The 15835-nt window shown below is 55.9% G+C and overlaps 6 protein-coding genes across 6 annotated transcripts; 4 read left to right on the top strand and 2 right to left on the bottom strand.

The window, feature by feature from the left end:
* The first annotated feature begins 1101 nt into the window (after positions 1-1101).
* BO86DRAFT_81785 (uncharacterized protein) lies at positions 1102-1802 on the top strand. Its single transcript, XM_025677706.1, has 2 exons — positions 1102-1335; positions 1451-1802. The coding sequence occupies exons 1-2, from the start codon at positions 1270-1272 to the stop codon at positions 1688-1690; spliced, it is 306 nt and encodes a 101-aa protein (XP_025528231.1). The 5' UTR covers positions 1102-1269; the 3' UTR covers positions 1691-1802.
* BO86DRAFT_81819 (PIG-L family deacetylase) lies at positions 1614-3009 on the top strand. The gene is made up of 2 exons (XM_025677707.1): positions 1614-2151; positions 2233-3009. Exons 1-2 carry the CDS (start codon positions 1914-1916, stop codon positions 2889-2891), a joined length of 897 nt encoding a protein of 298 aa, XP_025528230.1. The 5' UTR covers positions 1614-1913; the 3' UTR covers positions 2892-3009.
* Positions 3010-3338: 329 nt separating this feature from the next.
* Positions 3339-5015, bottom strand: BO86DRAFT_311850 (uncharacterized protein; the record flags this gene model as incomplete). The annotated part of the gene is made up of 1 exon (XM_025667924.1): positions 3339-5015. The coding sequence occupies one exon, from the start codon at positions 5013-5015 to the stop codon at positions 3339-3341; it is 1677 nt and encodes a 558-aa protein (XP_025528229.1).
* Positions 5016-5860: 845 nt separating this feature from the next.
* On the top strand, positions 5861-9314 carry BO86DRAFT_311614 (P-loop containing nucleoside triphosphate hydrolase protein; the record flags this gene model as incomplete). The annotated part of the gene is made up of 7 exons (XM_025667914.1): positions 5861-5986; positions 6064-6156; positions 6258-6298; positions 6557-6579; positions 7288-7358; positions 7444-8962; positions 9013-9314. The coding sequence occupies 7 exons, from the start codon at positions 5861-5863 to the stop codon at positions 9312-9314; spliced, it is 2175 nt and encodes a 724-aa protein (XP_025528228.1).
* A 581-nt stretch (positions 9315-9895) lies between these two features.
* BO86DRAFT_81676 (uncharacterized protein) lies at positions 9896-11639 on the top strand. The gene is made up of 3 exons (XM_025677705.1): positions 9896-10262; positions 10381-11421; positions 11487-11639. The coding sequence occupies exons 1-3, from the start codon at positions 10100-10102 to the stop codon at positions 11600-11602; spliced, it is 1320 nt and encodes a 439-aa protein (XP_025528227.1). The 5' UTR covers positions 9896-10099; the 3' UTR covers positions 11603-11639.
* A 236-nt stretch (positions 11640-11875) lies between these two features.
* On the bottom strand, positions 11876-15799 carry BO86DRAFT_388817 (DEAD/DEAH box helicase). Its single transcript, XM_025671956.1, has one exon. The coding sequence runs from the start codon at positions 15720-15722 to the stop codon at positions 12057-12059; it is 3666 nt and encodes a 1221-aa protein (XP_025528226.1). The 5' UTR covers positions 15723-15799; the 3' UTR covers positions 11876-12056.
* Positions 15800-15835: the final 36 nt, after the last annotated feature.

The raw sequence follows: 15835 nt of genomic DNA, 5'->3' as shown, positions 1-15835 counted from the left end.
GCACGTTCATCATTTGAGAAGGCATGTTCGTTCATGCTCCCATTCCATTGGGCAGTTGGACGGCAAACCCCTCCAGGCGCAACAGGCGTGAGTGGTTTTACTCGTACTTAGCCGGGCGCCGGACTCCGTTGCAATTTTCTCTAGCCGGATCGCTGCCGGTCGGCCGCCTTTGAGTCCACTTCATCGTGATGACTCTTAACACTAGCACTGCTTAGCGCCTCAGACGACTAGAAAATTTTTCTTGCTGGTCTCCATTCTCTTCCAAGGCCCTCAGCGGACCGCCGTCGCCAACCATTGGGGCTCCTTTATTTCAGGTTAGACCACCCGAGGAGATCAAAGGACATCGGCGACTGCCGCGACAATGAATGCTACCCTTTCCCACCCGGACCTCTTCTTTCTCCAATCTTTTCCCCGGGAGGGTTCTCGAGTTTTGAATTGAGAAGGGTGGGAGGAGCGGCAGATCCATGGATATCTGTCCGCGGAATTGCGGTGCAACTCTGTGGTAACTGTGGTTCAGGGCTGCCACCAGCGCGGACCGCCTTCCGGGGGGCAACTCTCAAAGCCACTGATTTTTACGGCCCTGAACGTTATTTCAGCCGGTGTGACTAACTCAACTTAACGGCAGTATAGGCGCGGATCTTATGATCTCGGTCTGGCGGTCATGGTTGACGGTCCTGATCATGAAACATACGCCCTATTTTGTTGTATGCATACCTACGTAGTGCCAATAGAGGACCCTGCAGGTGAAGAATCACTGCAGAGTCTTAGCGCCCCTTTGAGGGATTTGCAACAGAATTGACGCGTTGCCGGTCCACCAGAGTGTGTGACCCTGTGACTTCTTTGACCGCCGCCAATTCGTATGCAACGGGGCTAACCCTGCAAGCACGTCTCTTGACATGGGTTCTAGAATCGACAATCCGGAGCAGTACCTAAGGCTCCGTTTCTATGGTAGGGTCTACCACAGAGGATGAATAGGATGACGGTCTAATCAGTCAACTCAACTCTCATGTATATGGCTGTCTTCTTGAGATAAATCTTGGAACCAGGACTTTAGTGCGGTTGGCTTGATTCAGTGCAACGGTAGGTCGACGAGCTAGAAACAGGGGTTTTCAAACTGTAGTCGTCCTAATACTCGTACCATCGGTCAGCCCTATCGTATCCGCTATCAAATGTCCGCTGTGCAGAATACGGTATCCCTCCACAGATCAGCTCGTCTTGACCTTCTCATAAGTCATTGAATTCCAGCTCATATAATAGCACCTGTTTTCCATGCGCAAGAGAGGCTATGCCAATATAGTTGTCGCTTCGAGTATACTACTCTTCCAAGCACATCAGGTATTTGTGGGTTACGGCTCGGTTGTCACATAATATATAGTCATTCTGACGTTTCAAAGACACCCCAGTTCTCTGCATCGGTCAAGGCAAATCAGGTGAACTCAACAAATCACAGATAGTACGAATCCAGCGAAATTCTCCGGCATGTTTCCTACAATTGACTTCGTGTACCTTCAGCTTAATGACTGTCGTGGCTGTTGAGAACGTCACGTGCCGTAGCTCAAGCTCCGACGATCGACGATTTGAATTCCCCGACACTCGAGGTCCCCTATTCAACACTACATCCTTCCTTGTACTTCATGTCCACACCACTTCCGCGGTGATGAACGCACCTTTGTTTCAGTGTCATCTCTAGTTATCACTCGGAACCCAAGTCCTAGGTTTTGTTTGCACGACCCTCAATTGCGTTGAATTGAACTGTGAGGTGACGTCTGGATGTTGGGACACTGTGAGCAGCTCCGAACCGACCACATTCCAGTATCGACCATCCGATAGTCGCAGGGTCACAACACTTGCAGCATTCACAACTCCTTACCTCGAAGACGACCTTGAATTGCTTCAAAATCACAAAATTCACAATGAATACCTCATCCCTGATCACGATCGGTCTCGCGATCTCAGTCGTGTTCATGTTCTGGACCCTTTCTTCGACCACGTCGTCGCCATTTGCAGGGGCCTTCCCTCGCATATACAACAAACGGATCTGCTTATTGATTGCGCACCCCGATGATGAAGCCATGTTCTTTGCGCCTACAGTTCTGGCCCTCACCAAGCCGGAGTACGGCAATCATCTCAAGATCCTCTGTCTTAGTACCGGTACGCCCGCCCCGATGATCCCTCCCCTGCCCCCTACCAACAAAAGCAAGCCATTAACGCGTCAGTTGCTGTGCAATTTAGGCGACGCCGATGGGCTCGGACACATCCGCAAGAAAGAACTGGTGAAGAGCGCCCTACAACTCGGTTTGCGGAGCGAATCGGACGTCTACGTCGTGGACGACCCCACGCGATTCCCGGATAGCATGAGCGCGCACTGGACGGAGCACGACGTTGCCTCGCTCCTTGCGTCGGCGTTCGCGCCGGAGCCGTCGAAGAAGGCGGGAGGTGGAAAGATGGCCGCGGCCCCGACGGCGACCATCGACGTGCTCGTGACGTTCGACCAGGGCGGCATCAGCAATCACCCGAACCATCGATCCCTGTACCATGGGGCACGGCACTTCCTCCGCACGCTGGTCAAGGACAAGTCCGGGTACAATTGCCCGGTCACCCTCTACACGCTGACGACGACCAACCTCGTGCGCAAGTACGCCGGCGTGCTCGACGCGCCCTTCACCATGGTCCGGGGCGCCTTGGGCTCGATCGCGTCTGGCTCCGGGGCCCGCAGCGCCAGAGATCAGCTCCCGTCTCGGCTTCTGTTCGTGAGCTCCGTCAATGAGTGGTTGACTGCCCAGTCGGCGATGGTCAAGGCCCATCAGAGCCAGATGGTGTGGTTCCGTTGGGGGTGGATTACGATCGGGCGCTATATGGCGGTAAATGATCTACGGCGGGAGAAGATCTGAGCGAACGCTCGAAACTTATATACGGGGACGCCTGGGGATGTTGGGCGTATAGATATTCCGATCCACACACGCCGAATATTCGTCAGACCATATAACTTCTGGAGTAGTCGTCTGTCGTCACCATGATCGATGCTTTAGGTATGATGCACCCCTGGTACATGAAGACTTTGTCGATAATCTCTCTTTTCACGAATCAGGCTAAGGTGATCATAAGCAGAAAACAAATTGTAACGTGTCACTATGGACGGGGTAGTCTCAAAAACGCTCAAATCACATGCATCATGAACCGTACGCAAAGGACTAGGTTGCTGAGAGATGACGCTGAAAGACGCTTCTAAGACGAAGAAAGAAAGAGAGAGCTCAAACCAGGCCAGACGCCTAGAAGGCGACAAGTTCGCTGGAAGACAGAGCGGGAAGTTTTACATAGCAATGTGTTCCAATTGCTGTTCAACATGGTTGATTGTCTTCTGTGCGACGATATCTCTCTAGAACCGGCTCGAATAGTCGCCTAAGGGATGCAGAAGTTGGCTCGATATTTGGCTCGAGACGCAAGAGAGCTTCCCAGAAGAACTCGTCGTCAAGATAATTGACCTCGTCACCCGGCTCGACATCATTATAGGGTGTGGGCCGTCGAATAGGAATACGCCTTCCGCTGTAACGGTTCCGGCTACCCCAGCGAATTTTCCCAACGAAATGAACTACTCCGCCACGGGTGTTCAAGTGGAAATCCTCTGGGAGGAAGTCGCGCCATTCTTCTAGCGCCTGGGGGAACAGAGTCCTAAACCATGCAGGGTTGTCTCGACCTGTCCATAGCTTGTTGATCAGCATGTTTCTTGCGAGCTTTCTCACCAGCTCAGTCTGTTGGGCTGTGCGCAGTCTGAGGATATCATAGGTGTGTATTGCGTTGGCCAAGTCTCGCGACTGCCAATCTGCGTGACTTTTATGTAGCCTGCGCCGCTTCATAGATGCCATGATGGCTGATCTCGCCTCCCATCTCCTTTGACGTGTCTCCATCAGGATCTCATATGCAGCATACATTTGTGGCATGTATTTTTTCAGAATCCGACTGTCCCACGCTAACTTAGCGACCTTGAGGCGCGTCTCAATCGTGGGACGCACGTTGTATGGCTCTGCAGTCATAGCATCGAACAGCTGAGTCACGAAACGTGGCTTGATCTTCACCTTCTTCTGTTCCTCGGCGTCGGGGCCGAATCTGGGACGGGACAAGACAAACGTCCACTCGAACAATTCAAGCCAAACCTTCTCGGGAATTGGTACATTGTATCGGCTTGCGATGAATTCTACCAAGTGAAGTCCAGCTCTGATGTCGTTATTTGTTCCGAAGGCGTGAGCTACCGCAAACAGAAGTCGACCCGTGGGATGAAGGGCTGAAGCAGGGTCGGTGTGGTAGACATCGGATGAGCTCGACGGGTCGCTTGCTGTCAACAGTCCGTCGACATCTATGTTCCAAGCGGCTTTCAGAACAGCCTTGATCCCCGGAACCCAACCTGTGCGACAAGATGCAAGCATCATGTTGACAAAGGTCGTCTCATCCGGCGGGATGGCTTTGGCCATCATCTCGTTGAATACCACTCGTACCGACTTGAGCACGCTGCGTGCTGCGGTGCCGTATCCCGACCAGCCGGAATCGGGGGGCGCGTTTTTTCGCATTTTGTAAGCGAAACGGGTCACTCTCAGGCGGTATTTTCTCAGCCCCGTGAATGTCCCATCCCAGATCAAGGCCTCCATGAGATGATTATAGCACTGGGTATCGGGCTCCACCTTACGATATTGCATGGCCTGCCATGCGCTTTGTGCCATCTGAGGATCCCCCATGGCGGCTGCGCAAGCAAGCAAGTGGGTGAACTCCGCCAGGCCTGGAATTTGGCCTGTGGAAACCCTGAGCCGAATGATTCGTGCGAGCTTGCTGGCGAATTCGTCGAAGATTTCCTGCAATGGCCTGATATCCATGCTTTGTTCCGCGGTTGGATGGAGCGGTCGGTGAATGTCTCGATAGGGCTCAACAAAGTAAGCCGGAGAGAGAAGCAGGAAGGCCTCGACGAAGGTGGTCTCTGGCATGGCTCCTACCAGGCTGCTGAATCGAGGGTCAGTGAGCGCATTCATCACCAGGTCCGGTTGGCCGCTTCGAAGAATCGAGATGAACTCCGTTTGCAAGGTGTCTCGTAGTGGATCGCGTGGTTTCTCTGAAGGACCCCCGATGTCCAACAAGTCGGTTGTGCTCATCATCCCATGGTAGTCATACTTGTCCGAGTAGTCTTCCTTGACCATTGGCTTGAATTTCTTCTTGGTAGGCGGCCTAGTCCAGACTCTCAGCGATCTCGACGGGGACGTAGGAGTAGGATTCCGAACTATGAGAAGTGGAGACGGATAGCGAAGCTTGGTTGGCCGACAAGGACGATAAGAGGACAATACCCCCAAGCGAGTCCGAGACAGGCGATCACTTGGTTGTAGAAATCGCAACATCGCGCTTGAAGATTGACAAGAAAGGAGAACAGCTGAGAAAAACACATGGGGTCAGATTTTCTGGGGTAAAGAAAGAAAAAGAGGGGGTGGCAGGTCAGCTAATAATCATATTTTATTCATTCATTCATTCAGCTGCTGCGGAGTAAATTGAGGAGTCGGCGGTTGTTGTGGTCTTGGCGGGGAGCAACTGGAAAGAATCCTTGTCAGTCTCTTCCAAACACTCTTTCAAACACTCTTCCATCCAGTCAACGCTCATTCATGTTCCCGCGGGTGACAGTCTAGTCTAACAGTTGCACAGTCGCCCAATCTCTCTCTCCCTCCCCTGCACCCCTGCAGCTTTCATTGATTGCTGGATTGACTGGACGCCTCCCGACTTTTAGCTTGCGTTCACTCATTTCGTCTCTCCCTCTCCCTCTCCGCTCCCCCCTCCCCTCTTTCGCAATCCTCCCGCCCCCAATCCCTCCTCCTCCTCCTCTTCCCTCGCGATGGCCGACACTGAGGATGCGGGCACTTCGTCGGTGTCCGAACCCCTCGACCTGGTGCGCCTCTCACTCGATGAGATTGTCTTTGTGAAGTTGCGCGGTGACCGTGAGCTCAAGGGCCGTCTTCATGTAGGTCCCCCGTGTACCGTGTCTGGGAGGGTCAGTTCGAGGCGACTAAACCGGCATTAATTCCGCGCTTGCGATAGGCCTACGATAGCCACTGCAACCTAGTCCTAGGCGATGTGGAGGAGACCATCTACGTGGTCGAGGAAGACGAGAACGAACAAGAGACGATCCGGGTACGTCCACTCCCCACTGCCTGCACGGCCCGAATCGGTGTCCAGCTGCTGGCCATACTGTTGCGATCGCAGGCTAACGCATGCTCTCTATTTCAATCTAGACGATCAAGAAGCAGGAGGAAATGCTTTTCGTTCGAGGTGCGTTCCAAGCTCTCTCTCTCCCCGATGACGTCGGCTATACGGTTTTTTTGCGCGCGACGTTTCAACTAACGTTCCTGCCCATAGGCGACTCGGTTGTTCTCATCTCCCCTCAAGCATGATGACATGAATTCTCCGAGAAAAGAATAAAGGACCAATGGAATGGATCTGATCGGAGGACTTGGACGGCCATGCAGCGTATACATCTTCTCGCTGCTACCCCATGTCGGCCACGGATCAGTATGAGACCACGAACTACCAGGCGATGCTACAGGGTTCCCAGACGTATAACTCTAATTGCAACCAATGAACTATACACGTATGTCCTGGGCAGATGGTAGATGTGGGAAAAGATGGTGTTTCAGATCAGGACGGGGTAGGATGGGATAGAATGGCATCATGTCATGCAGCAGCAGCAGCCACTCTCTAGAAGTTCTGCCCTTACATGCGACTAAAGTAATATTATGTGGTAAATGTGTTTTCATCGAGAAAAGACTTCAATGCCCACATGCACCAGTCAGCTGGAATGCTTCTAATTGTTTCCAAATTCTTATGACTCGACTGTGGGGGATGAGTCAAGGTCAAGACAGCCGCACGAGGCGGCGATGACTCGCACTCCGTCGGTGGCCGATTATCGATAAAGCTTTCCCCGGCTCTCCCGTTCTTCCCCTTCCCCTTCACCTCTACCTCTCTCAATCTCAATCTACCTAGCTTCAATCCCCCTCCCTATTCTTCCTATTGTGTCCTCTTTCCATCGGTCATCCTTCATCCTTAGCATTCACCCGATAACTCCTGGCCTAGTCCTTTGACCCTCTTCCTCCTAGCTATTCAAACGGGAATTATGATCACACGAATAGGTGTTTGAGTGCGCCAGAGGCGAACCTTGTCCGTTCCATCCGACCGAAACAATTCGCATTTTAGCTACAGATAGACACACGTATTTGATCCATTCGTCATCCCATTCTACCTTCTTATCTTCATTCCGGCGACGAGAAAACCCACCATACATTATGCCACCGACGGGACCGAAACTCACCCTGGAGGAGCGGCGGAGAGGCGAAATTGTGTGTTGTTTGTGCAGTTTTCCGCGCATTCCCCAGTCCCCCCGCCCTTTCCCCTGGGTCGCCCACTAACTCGTCTCATGCGCAGGCGCTCAGCGAGTTCGCCGAATATGCCGAAAAGCAGCAGGCCCAGCGCTCGGCCCCGCCTGTGCCCAGCGACAGTGGGTATGAAACGGCCAGCGTCTCGCGCGTCCACGAGGACCACGCCGAGCTGGACATGCTCGACCAGCTGGCATTGAGCGATACGCCCAAGACCGTCAAGCTGAGGGAGGTCCTCCTCGGCACCGGCGAGCAGCCCGACGACGACCTGCAGGTGCTGGCGAGCCTGCTGCAGTCCCGCATCGACGAGGGCCACGGCGAGACGCTCTTCGACCTGGGCCTCGAGGACGGCGGCGAGTCGATGCAGTTCGACCGGGAGCAGTGGACCACGGCCATCCGGCGCCTGCGGGAGGCCGCGGACACGCTCCCGGCACACTGCCGGGTCCTGGTCACCTACAACGTCGGCGGGCCCGAGGAGTCGCGCGTCAAGAACGAGCGGACCAAGGGCTCGTGGGGGAAACTCCTGATCCGCCAGCCGGCGGGCACCGTGGAGGAGATGGCGGAGATCCGCGTGGCGGTCGTGGGCAACGTCGATGCCGGCAAGAGTACCATGCTCGGGGTCCTCGTGAAGGGGAACCTGGACGATGGGCGCGGCAAGGCCCGGCTCAACCTGTTCCGCCACAAGCATGAGGTGGAGAGCGGCCGGACCAGCTCGGTGGGCATGGAGATCATGGGCTTCGACAGCCGCGGCGATATCGTCAGCAGCTCCCAGGGACGCAAGCTGTCGTGGGAGGAGATCGGGAAGCGCTCCGCGAAAGTGATTGGCTTCTCGGATCTGGCGGGCCACGAGCGGTACCTGCGGACGACGGTCTTTGGCATGCTGAGCAGCAGCCCCAACTACTGTCTCCTGATGGTCGCCGCGAACAACGGTCTGATCGGCATGAGCAAAGAGCATCTGGGCATTGCTCTGGCGCTCAATGTGCCGGTCATGGTCATTGTCACTAAGATTGATATCTGCCCGCCCCAGATCCTCCAGGAGACACTGTCCCAGCTCAGCAAGATTCTGAAGTCGCCGGGCGCTCGCAAGATTCCCGTGTTCATCAAGGACATGGAGGAGACCATCAACACGGCGACGCAGTTTGTCAGCCAGCGGATATGTCCCATCTTCCAGGTGTCCAACGTGACTGGAGAGAACCTTGACCTCGTCCGGACCTTCTTGAACATTCTTCCGCACCGGGGTCACTACAATGTTGATGCGCCGTTCGAGTTCTTAATCAACGACACCTTCTCGGTTCCCCACGTGGGTACGGTTGTTTCTGGGGTGGCCAAGTCCGGGGTGATTCATGCGGGTGACACCGTACTGGTCGGGCCCGACTCGCTTGGTCAGTTCACTACGACGACGATCAAGTCCATTGAGCGCAAACGGATCCCGGTGAATGCTTGCTTCGCTGGTCAGTCTGGCTCGTTCGCTCTGAAGCGCGTTCGGAGAAAGGAGGTCCGCAAGGGCATGGTGGTTCTCAAGAAATTGGACCAGGCCCCTAAGGTCTACCGGGAATTCGTCGCCGAAGGTTTGTTGGTGTCTACATTGTGAAGCTGTGCCGTTACTGATGTGATGCAGTACTTATCCTCTCCCACGCTACGACCATCAAACCACGTTATCAGGCGATGCTGCACGTAGGCGCCGTGAGTCAGACCTGTTCCGTCGTCGATATTGATCGTCCATTCATTCGGACTGGTGACCGTGCGTTGGTGGCTTTCCGGTTTGTCCAGCGCCCCGAGTTCCTCGCCCCCGGGGATCGGGTGCTTTTCCGTGAGGGAAAGACCAAGGGCCTGGGAATTGTCAAGAGCGTTGGCTATGATCCGAAGAACCCTCTGAACCCTGAAGCCAAGAGCGCAGCGGACGCGGGCAACCCGAAATGATCTCAGCGTGTATACCAGCTCGGAACTATCGGCGGACTTGTCGGGGAATTCGCCACGACCGTTGGAGTGCCCGAGTGGATCGAGCCCTTGCAGCGACGCAGGCTTTCATTGACTGGTGATTCGCTTCCATGATAATTAAGGTGTTTGGATTGCATCGTTCGGGTTAGTTCGGGCTGTTTTCCTGTTTTGGCTTGGGATCTGGCTGGGGTGTTGCCCAAAAGTAGCTTGCATATGAGCCAAGAATGTGGATGACACATTCTTCGCCCGCAGTTCTCTCATACTTCCCATTTACTTTTGCAATTGACTTTGTCGTCTCTCCACCTTGTTGTAGCAATTGTCCGGATAGCGACCAGTTGGCCACGGTTGATTCACCACGTGAGATGCCTGGGAAAGGGGATGACGTCAGAGGGGAGTGATGACATCGCGGCCGATGATCTGCGGTACAGACTGATTGACTGGCCACCCTGGGTACCCACGCTTGCAGCTGTCACCGAGCCACTGACGTACCGACCTGGAGCAGTGCTGGATGGTGTGGTCGGACGTTAAAAAACCCCCGGATTCACTGTGATTTGGGAGGTGGTTCCACTTGCAGCACTGTTGCTTGTTGCTTGATACCTACAGACAGTTTCACTTATACTTCAACTTGGATCGCACAATCCCAGCTTACCACATACACACACACACACACACACACACACACACATACACACATTCCTCGTGCAACATCAACCCAAATCCCATGATCATCAATTCCACCTAGAAACTCTTGAAAGAAGGTACCCAAAATGGAGACCCTCAACCGCACCTTCAACAACGCCACCACCGCCCTCTGGAACGAGTTCCAACCCCGCGAACAGCAGCAGCTCCAACCGCACGGCGACGAGCCCTTGTCCGGGATCCAGGGGAAGGGCACAGCGACTGATCCGTACGATGGAGGGAACCGCGATGGTGAGTCCAGTTCAGTCCAACTATACTAGACACCGTACACCGCATAGCCCTCAAGCCCACACCACACTCCCCAAGCTCACCCCCCTCACAATACACACAAGAACTAACGCCCAAAAAGACCAACCCGGCGCCCCCCGCTCCCAAGCCAACACCGCCGTGATCCCCGAGCCCCTCGTCTCCGTCACCGCGCCCTCCGACCACGCCAAGAACCCCAAGTCTCCCAGCAACGCCGACGTGGCCCTCAAGAGCGTGATCGTCGACGCGCCGGCCTCTGTCCCGGTGCAGCAGACGCAGAACAAAAAGATGGAGACCCCCGACCCGTTGACCGCCGCGGCGCCCACGGCGGCGGCCGAGGCGGCCGGCGCGCCGAGCAGCGGGTCGCATGGCACGAAGCAGTTGGCTGCGTCCGGGGTGGGGTTGCCGGCGGGCAAGACGCAGGTGTCGAGCTCGGGCGGGGTGTCGGAGCAGCGGGGGAGTTTGCCTGCTTCTTCGTCGGCGAAGGTTCCTTCCTCTGTTGGGGTGGCTGGGTCTGGGTCAGGAGGTGTGGGAGGCGAGACGCTCCCCATCCGGGAGAAGAAGACGACGAACAAGGATGAGATCCTGCAGGAGAATAGAGGCCTCCCTGCCCCGGAGGGCATGCAGCCAGCGCAGAAACCTTCTTCCACTGTTGACACTACTGCTACTGGCACTACGACTGCTGGCACCACCACAGCCGGCACAGCCGCAGCGACAGCCGGCGCCCTGCAGACCCGCGACACGCCCGCGACCATCCCTACCTCCAGCGTCTCCGCCGACGACAAGGCCTACAAATCCAAGGAGAAACCCACCACCTCCGCCTCCCTATCTCAGCCCCAGCCCCAGCAGCAGCAGATGAAACCCTCCGCCTCGGCTACAGATGAATCCAAACCCACCGGCGCAGCAGCCACAGCATCCGACACCGAATCCGTCGGCCCCGCCAACGAGACCAAGGCATCTCGCGACTCTACCACTTCCCCTACTTCCCCTACACATCACGAGACCAAGACAGAGACCGACACCCTCCCCCGCGGCAACAACAAAGTCAGCGAGGAGGCGCTCAAGGGCCCACAGACCCCGGCGCCGCGCGAGCCATTCGAGTTCGAGAAGCGGCTGGGGTCCAAGGGGGGTCCTGCCAAGCCTGGTTCGTATCTCCCTGTTTTCAGAAATCATGGACATCGGATAGTAGGTTACTGACTGATCGTGTAGATGCTAATGCTGCAGGCGCGGCGGACGAGGCCGAGAAGCACGGGAAGGGCCACGGGCAGGGCAAGCTGGCGCATTTGAAGGAGAAGGTCGGGAAGGTGCTGCATCATGGAAAGTAGACGATGGCTCACCATGTTGTTTATTGAGGCGAGAGCCGACGAGGATGGAGGTGGGATGGGGGCTGCGTATGATATCATGTCGTTTGCTGCTTGTGGGTCTGGGGTTTAGGGCGTTCGGGTATGACTTTATTTGTATTCGTAGTAGGATTGGGGTATGTCTGTTGATGGACTGCAATCTCTCTTTTTTTTTTTTTTTTTTTTTTTTTTTTTTTTAGTTGAATACGAGAATTAAGACATGGATATAAAGCAGTTATGAGCATCAACTTAACTGAGGGATCAGTGGCATTAATCTACAGCTCCTATCCTATCGTATCCTATCCAACAAGCCCGAAATGCAATGGTATCATGTACAGTCCCCAAACCCTTCTCTACGCCATCTCCCCCCAATCACTAGCAGCTGTACCGAGGAACCAGCACCTAAGGCACTGACGTGCCCAGACACTTCACGCCCAGGCTACTCGAATAACAACCGCAACTCCTCGATCCGCTCCTTCTTCTTCTCATCCTCGGACCCGTCCCCGCCGACCCGCAGCCCCAGCGACCCGGCGATGTTCATCTTGCGCTCCTGCACCCGCAGCATCCGGCCCTCGATCGAGTCCTTGACCACGAACCGCGTGACGGAGACATCGCGCAGCTGGCCCATGCGGTGCACGCGGTCGATCGCCTGGGCCTCGATCGCGAAGCTCCACCAGGGGTCCATCATGAACACGTGGTTGGCGACGGTGAGGTTGAGGCCCACGCCGCCGGCGCGGAGACTGATCAGGAGGACGCGGGGGGTTGCCGTGGATGCGGAGTTCGGGGCGTTGGGCTTTCGCCTTGGTTTGGCGCTGCGTGTCCCCTCCTCCTCCTTGTCGACGACGTCGGCGACGTCGTCTTCCTCAGACAGGAAGGTTTCCGTCTGGTTGAACTGCGCCAGGGTCTCGGCGCGGGCTTTCTGCGGCATCGTGCCGTCCAGCCGGACGTGCGAGATCCCGGCCCGCGTCAATTGCGGGGAGATGAGATCCAGGAAGCTGGTGAACTGCGAGAAGACGACGGCTTTGTTGGTGGCGGGGAGGCGGGTGATGTGGGTGAGGAGGGCGTGGATCTTGGCCGAGGTGTGTGCGGAGGGGGAAAGAGGGTTGATGCGCCGCAGGGAGATGCGCGGCGGTGCTTGCGAGCTGAGCGGCGGCGTGCTGTTGTAGAGATCGGTTTCTTCGGTCGTGGGCGTGGTGGATACCGGGGACTGCGACTGCGATTGGTGGCGGATCACCTCGAAGATGTCCTTGGAGGTGACCGGTGCGCGGCAGGAGAAGCACCGCGGTGGCATCCCTTTGTCCGTCTGGTGGCGGATGTAGTCTTCGAGACATTTTTTGCATGCACTGTGCCAGCACGCCGTCACGGCGGGGTCAATCATGGGCTCTTCGGAGCAGATCGGACACTCCCCGCTGGACTCGGTCTGGATCTGTCGCAGTGCGTGCGAGGTGAATTTGGCTTGAGAGTCGTGGGCCTGCTCGGTGCCTGCTGCTTCGGTGGTGGCTTTGAAGCGGTCGATCAGCTCCTGCAGGTCCATGTCGTCCTTGAGATCACTAGCTCCATCGGCGGCGGCGGCGGCGTCTTCCTCGTCGGCCACGATCGCCTTGTTGCGCGTGAGGATGGGATGACAACACGTCTGACGGAGACGAAGGATCTGTGCGAAGATTGTCGAGTACGACTTCAGTAAGGTACCGGCTTCAACATTGCTGTTGAAGGTCTGCTTAGCCCGGGTGTAAATTAGGTCGTAGATCTCACGCTCTTGCTCCGGAAGCTCGACCTCTTCGATCTGAATTGTTCTCCGTGGCAGCGGTACCAGGGGCTCGCCGTCAGGTGTCTTCATGGTCTTGGTCCGACGGAGGACCAGCGGCTCAAGCACTGTCTGTACAACATTCAGAGCGCGCACGTAGTCTTTCGACTCGAATGGCACGGTGATGAATGTTTTCCAGAAGGAGAAGTTGTTCCATGGCTCGACCTTCAGGAACCGCACCAGACTGAATAGATCCTCCAAACGGTTGACGATCGGTGTGCCGGTGAGGACCCACCGATGTGTTGCGCTCAGGTCGTAGCACGCCTTTGCGGATTTGGACTGACGGTTCTTGATCATATGAGCTTCGTCGATGATGATCCGAAAGAAGTCCAGAGAGAACAAGCCACCCGAGCCCATTTGAGACAGGACGGTGGACGTATGGTGACGGTGCTCTGCGAGCACGACTCCGTAACTCGTGATGATCACGTTGGGCGCAGCGGCATTGCCTGCAGCACACAACTCTCTGAGGTTGACATTCTTCTCCGTCCCATAGTACATCAAGACCTTCATCGACCCGGGTTGAGAGGCTTTCAGTGATTCGCTCTCCCACTGCGCAAGCAGTGATGTCGGTGCAATGACCAGGGTTGTATAGGGAGCAGAAACCCTGCCAGCAGAGGCCTGTGGAAGCCTCACCAAGCCACCGGAACTTTGTGGCTCGTTTCTATGAGCATGGACCAGACTGAGCATCTCGATGGTCTTACCCAGACCCATCTCATCAGCCAGGATACCGCCCAGACAATGTTGCTCCTGCTTTGGGAATTCGAGGGTCAGCATCCCAGAGTACGGATTGACGTAGAAATGGTCTACTCCATCCACAGCCGGCAACTCCTTGTCATCGACATCTTTCGTGGGCCAAGAATATTGTTCCCACAGAGGATGCAGAGACTGTTCCCTGGCGGACTCCTTGTTCTTTTCCTTCGCCAGCATCCAGTACAGTGCTTGTCGCTGATACTTCCGCAGATCCATCGTAAATGTGGACGGAGGATGCGCTTCTGGCATGCTGAAGTCGAACGACTGAGCCTTCTTGTACAGCGTGTCAAGCTGGTCCTCTTCCAGCTCCGGGGTTTCTTCCTCTTCCGACGAGTCGTTGTTCGACTGGTTCTCTTTCTTGACCCGGTCATACTGATCGGCCATCTCTGCCGCACGCAGCAATCCCTCCTTTTTATGCTTCCTGGTCATATCGTTGACGGAAGTCGGTTGGAGACCGATCTCATCGAAGAGCTTCACCAGCGCCACCTGACGGAGCCGCAATTTCTTCTCTTCGACGCTTTCCTTCTCCTCGAAGATCGTAGTCGACCTGTTGTCGTCAGTGGCGTCATCGAGAATCTGAGGTTGAAACGCCTCGATGCGCAGATAGCACCACAGCTGCAGATAAATCGTGTCGTTCACACGGATCCTGTCCGGCGCGAAGACGCAGACCCCCTCGAGCTTGCAAACCTTTTGGTCGATCAGAGTCGATACCCATTCGGCCGTTTCCCGAGGGAGACGCCCGATCTCCTGGCCGGATTTCGTCGTGAACCGCGTGAGGACATCGCCCTTCTGGTTGCTGATCATTTTGCCCGCGCGACCCCGTTTCGCAACGGGTTGGGACCGCGCGCGCTCGATATTGACATGCTCTCCATGCTTGACGAGACCCACACCACTCCTTGTAGCCCACGCCCCGACGCCGAAGGCCCCGATGTATCTCAGGTGCGGTTGTGACGCCACTCGTGGACTGGCTTGATCTGTGACGGGTATCCCGTTCGAGGTGATTTGTGGTGTACGGATCGTGGGAGGGGATGGTTGCGCGGGAAGGGTTCGCTCGCGGGGCAGGAGTGTGGTCTGGCTCAGGGTGGCATTCGGCGGGCTTTTCCAGGACCCGTCGAAGAAGATGTTTACGGCGCGTTCGAGATCACCACCGGCCGCTTTGCGTATTCTGGCAAGGGTATGTTCAGGGACGTCCTGTCCGACTATGGCAAGGAAGGTGGCCGTATCAAATCCGTCGTCGGTTTTCTGTTGCTCCGACGTTTCTTTGCTCAAATGGGACGGTGGCAAGTCGTGCGTCGTGGGAGAAGCCTCCTCATGAGAGACTGTGCTGGGCTTCGGTAAGTCCACAGGTGAGTGCGACGAGGCCAAGGTAGCATCTTGGGTCTCCTGAGCAAGGGACTCCTCATTGGAGTACCTCAACAGGGTCGAAGCCGGTAGTTCAGGAATCGTAGCAGTGAGACCATCGCTGGCTGAGTGAGGAAGCGAAATCTCCTCATCGTCGGCGAAAAACCGTCGCTTCTTCAAAGGTCGTCCATCGGCATCCTGAAAATGCATCCTGCATCAATCATCTCCGCCCTGAGTGATGCTATTGAAGGGGGTTCCGAAGTGCCTGGGGCCAAAATCCACTTAAGCGGAGGGCAGAGAAGAAAAGACGCGCCGAGACGCGA

This window comes from Aspergillus japonicus, assembly GCF_003184785.1.
Source record: "Aspergillus japonicus CBS 114.51 unplaced genomic scaffold BO86scaffold_20, whole genome shotgun sequence".
NCBI classification, from domain to species: domain Eukaryota; kingdom Fungi; phylum Ascomycota; class Eurotiomycetes; order Eurotiales; family Aspergillaceae; genus Aspergillus; species Aspergillus japonicus.
Note: the sequence above shows the minus strand (reverse complement) of the source record. Positions and strands in the feature narration are given on the sequence as shown.

Excerpts from the sequence above, each read along its gene's own strand:
- BO86DRAFT_81785 (XM_025677706.1), top strand. The coding sequence starts at position 1,270 with ATGCGCAAGAGAGGCTATGCCAATATAGTTGTCGCTTCGAGTATACTA. Across the intron at positions 1,336-1,450 it reads TACTCTTCCAAGCACATCAG|ATAGTACGAATCCAGCGAAA; the intron begins GTATTTGTGGGT and ends AACAAATCACAG.
- BO86DRAFT_81819 (XM_025677707.1), top strand. The coding sequence starts at position 1,914 with ATGAATACCTCATCCCTGATCACGATCGGTCTCGCGATCTCAGTCGTG. Across the intron at positions 2,152-2,232 it reads GATCCTCTGTCTTAGTACCG|GCGACGCCGATGGGCTCGGA; the intron begins GTACGCCCGCCC and ends TGTGCAATTTAG.
- BO86DRAFT_81676 (XM_025677705.1), top strand. The coding sequence starts at position 10,100 with ATGGAGACCCTCAACCGCACCTTCAACAACGCCACCACCGCCCTCTGG. Across the intron at positions 10,263-10,380 it reads CGATGGAGGGAACCGCGATG|ACCAACCCGGCGCCCCCCGC; the intron begins GTGAGTCCAGTT and ends ACGCCCAAAAAG. Across the intron at positions 11,422-11,486 it reads GGGGGGTCCTGCCAAGCCTG|ATGCTAATGCTGCAGGCGCG; the intron begins GTTCGTATCTCC and ends CTGATCGTGTAG.
- BO86DRAFT_388817 (XM_025671956.1), bottom strand. The coding sequence starts at position 15,722 with ATGCATTTTCAGGATGCCGATGGACGACCTTTGAAGAAGCGACGGTTT.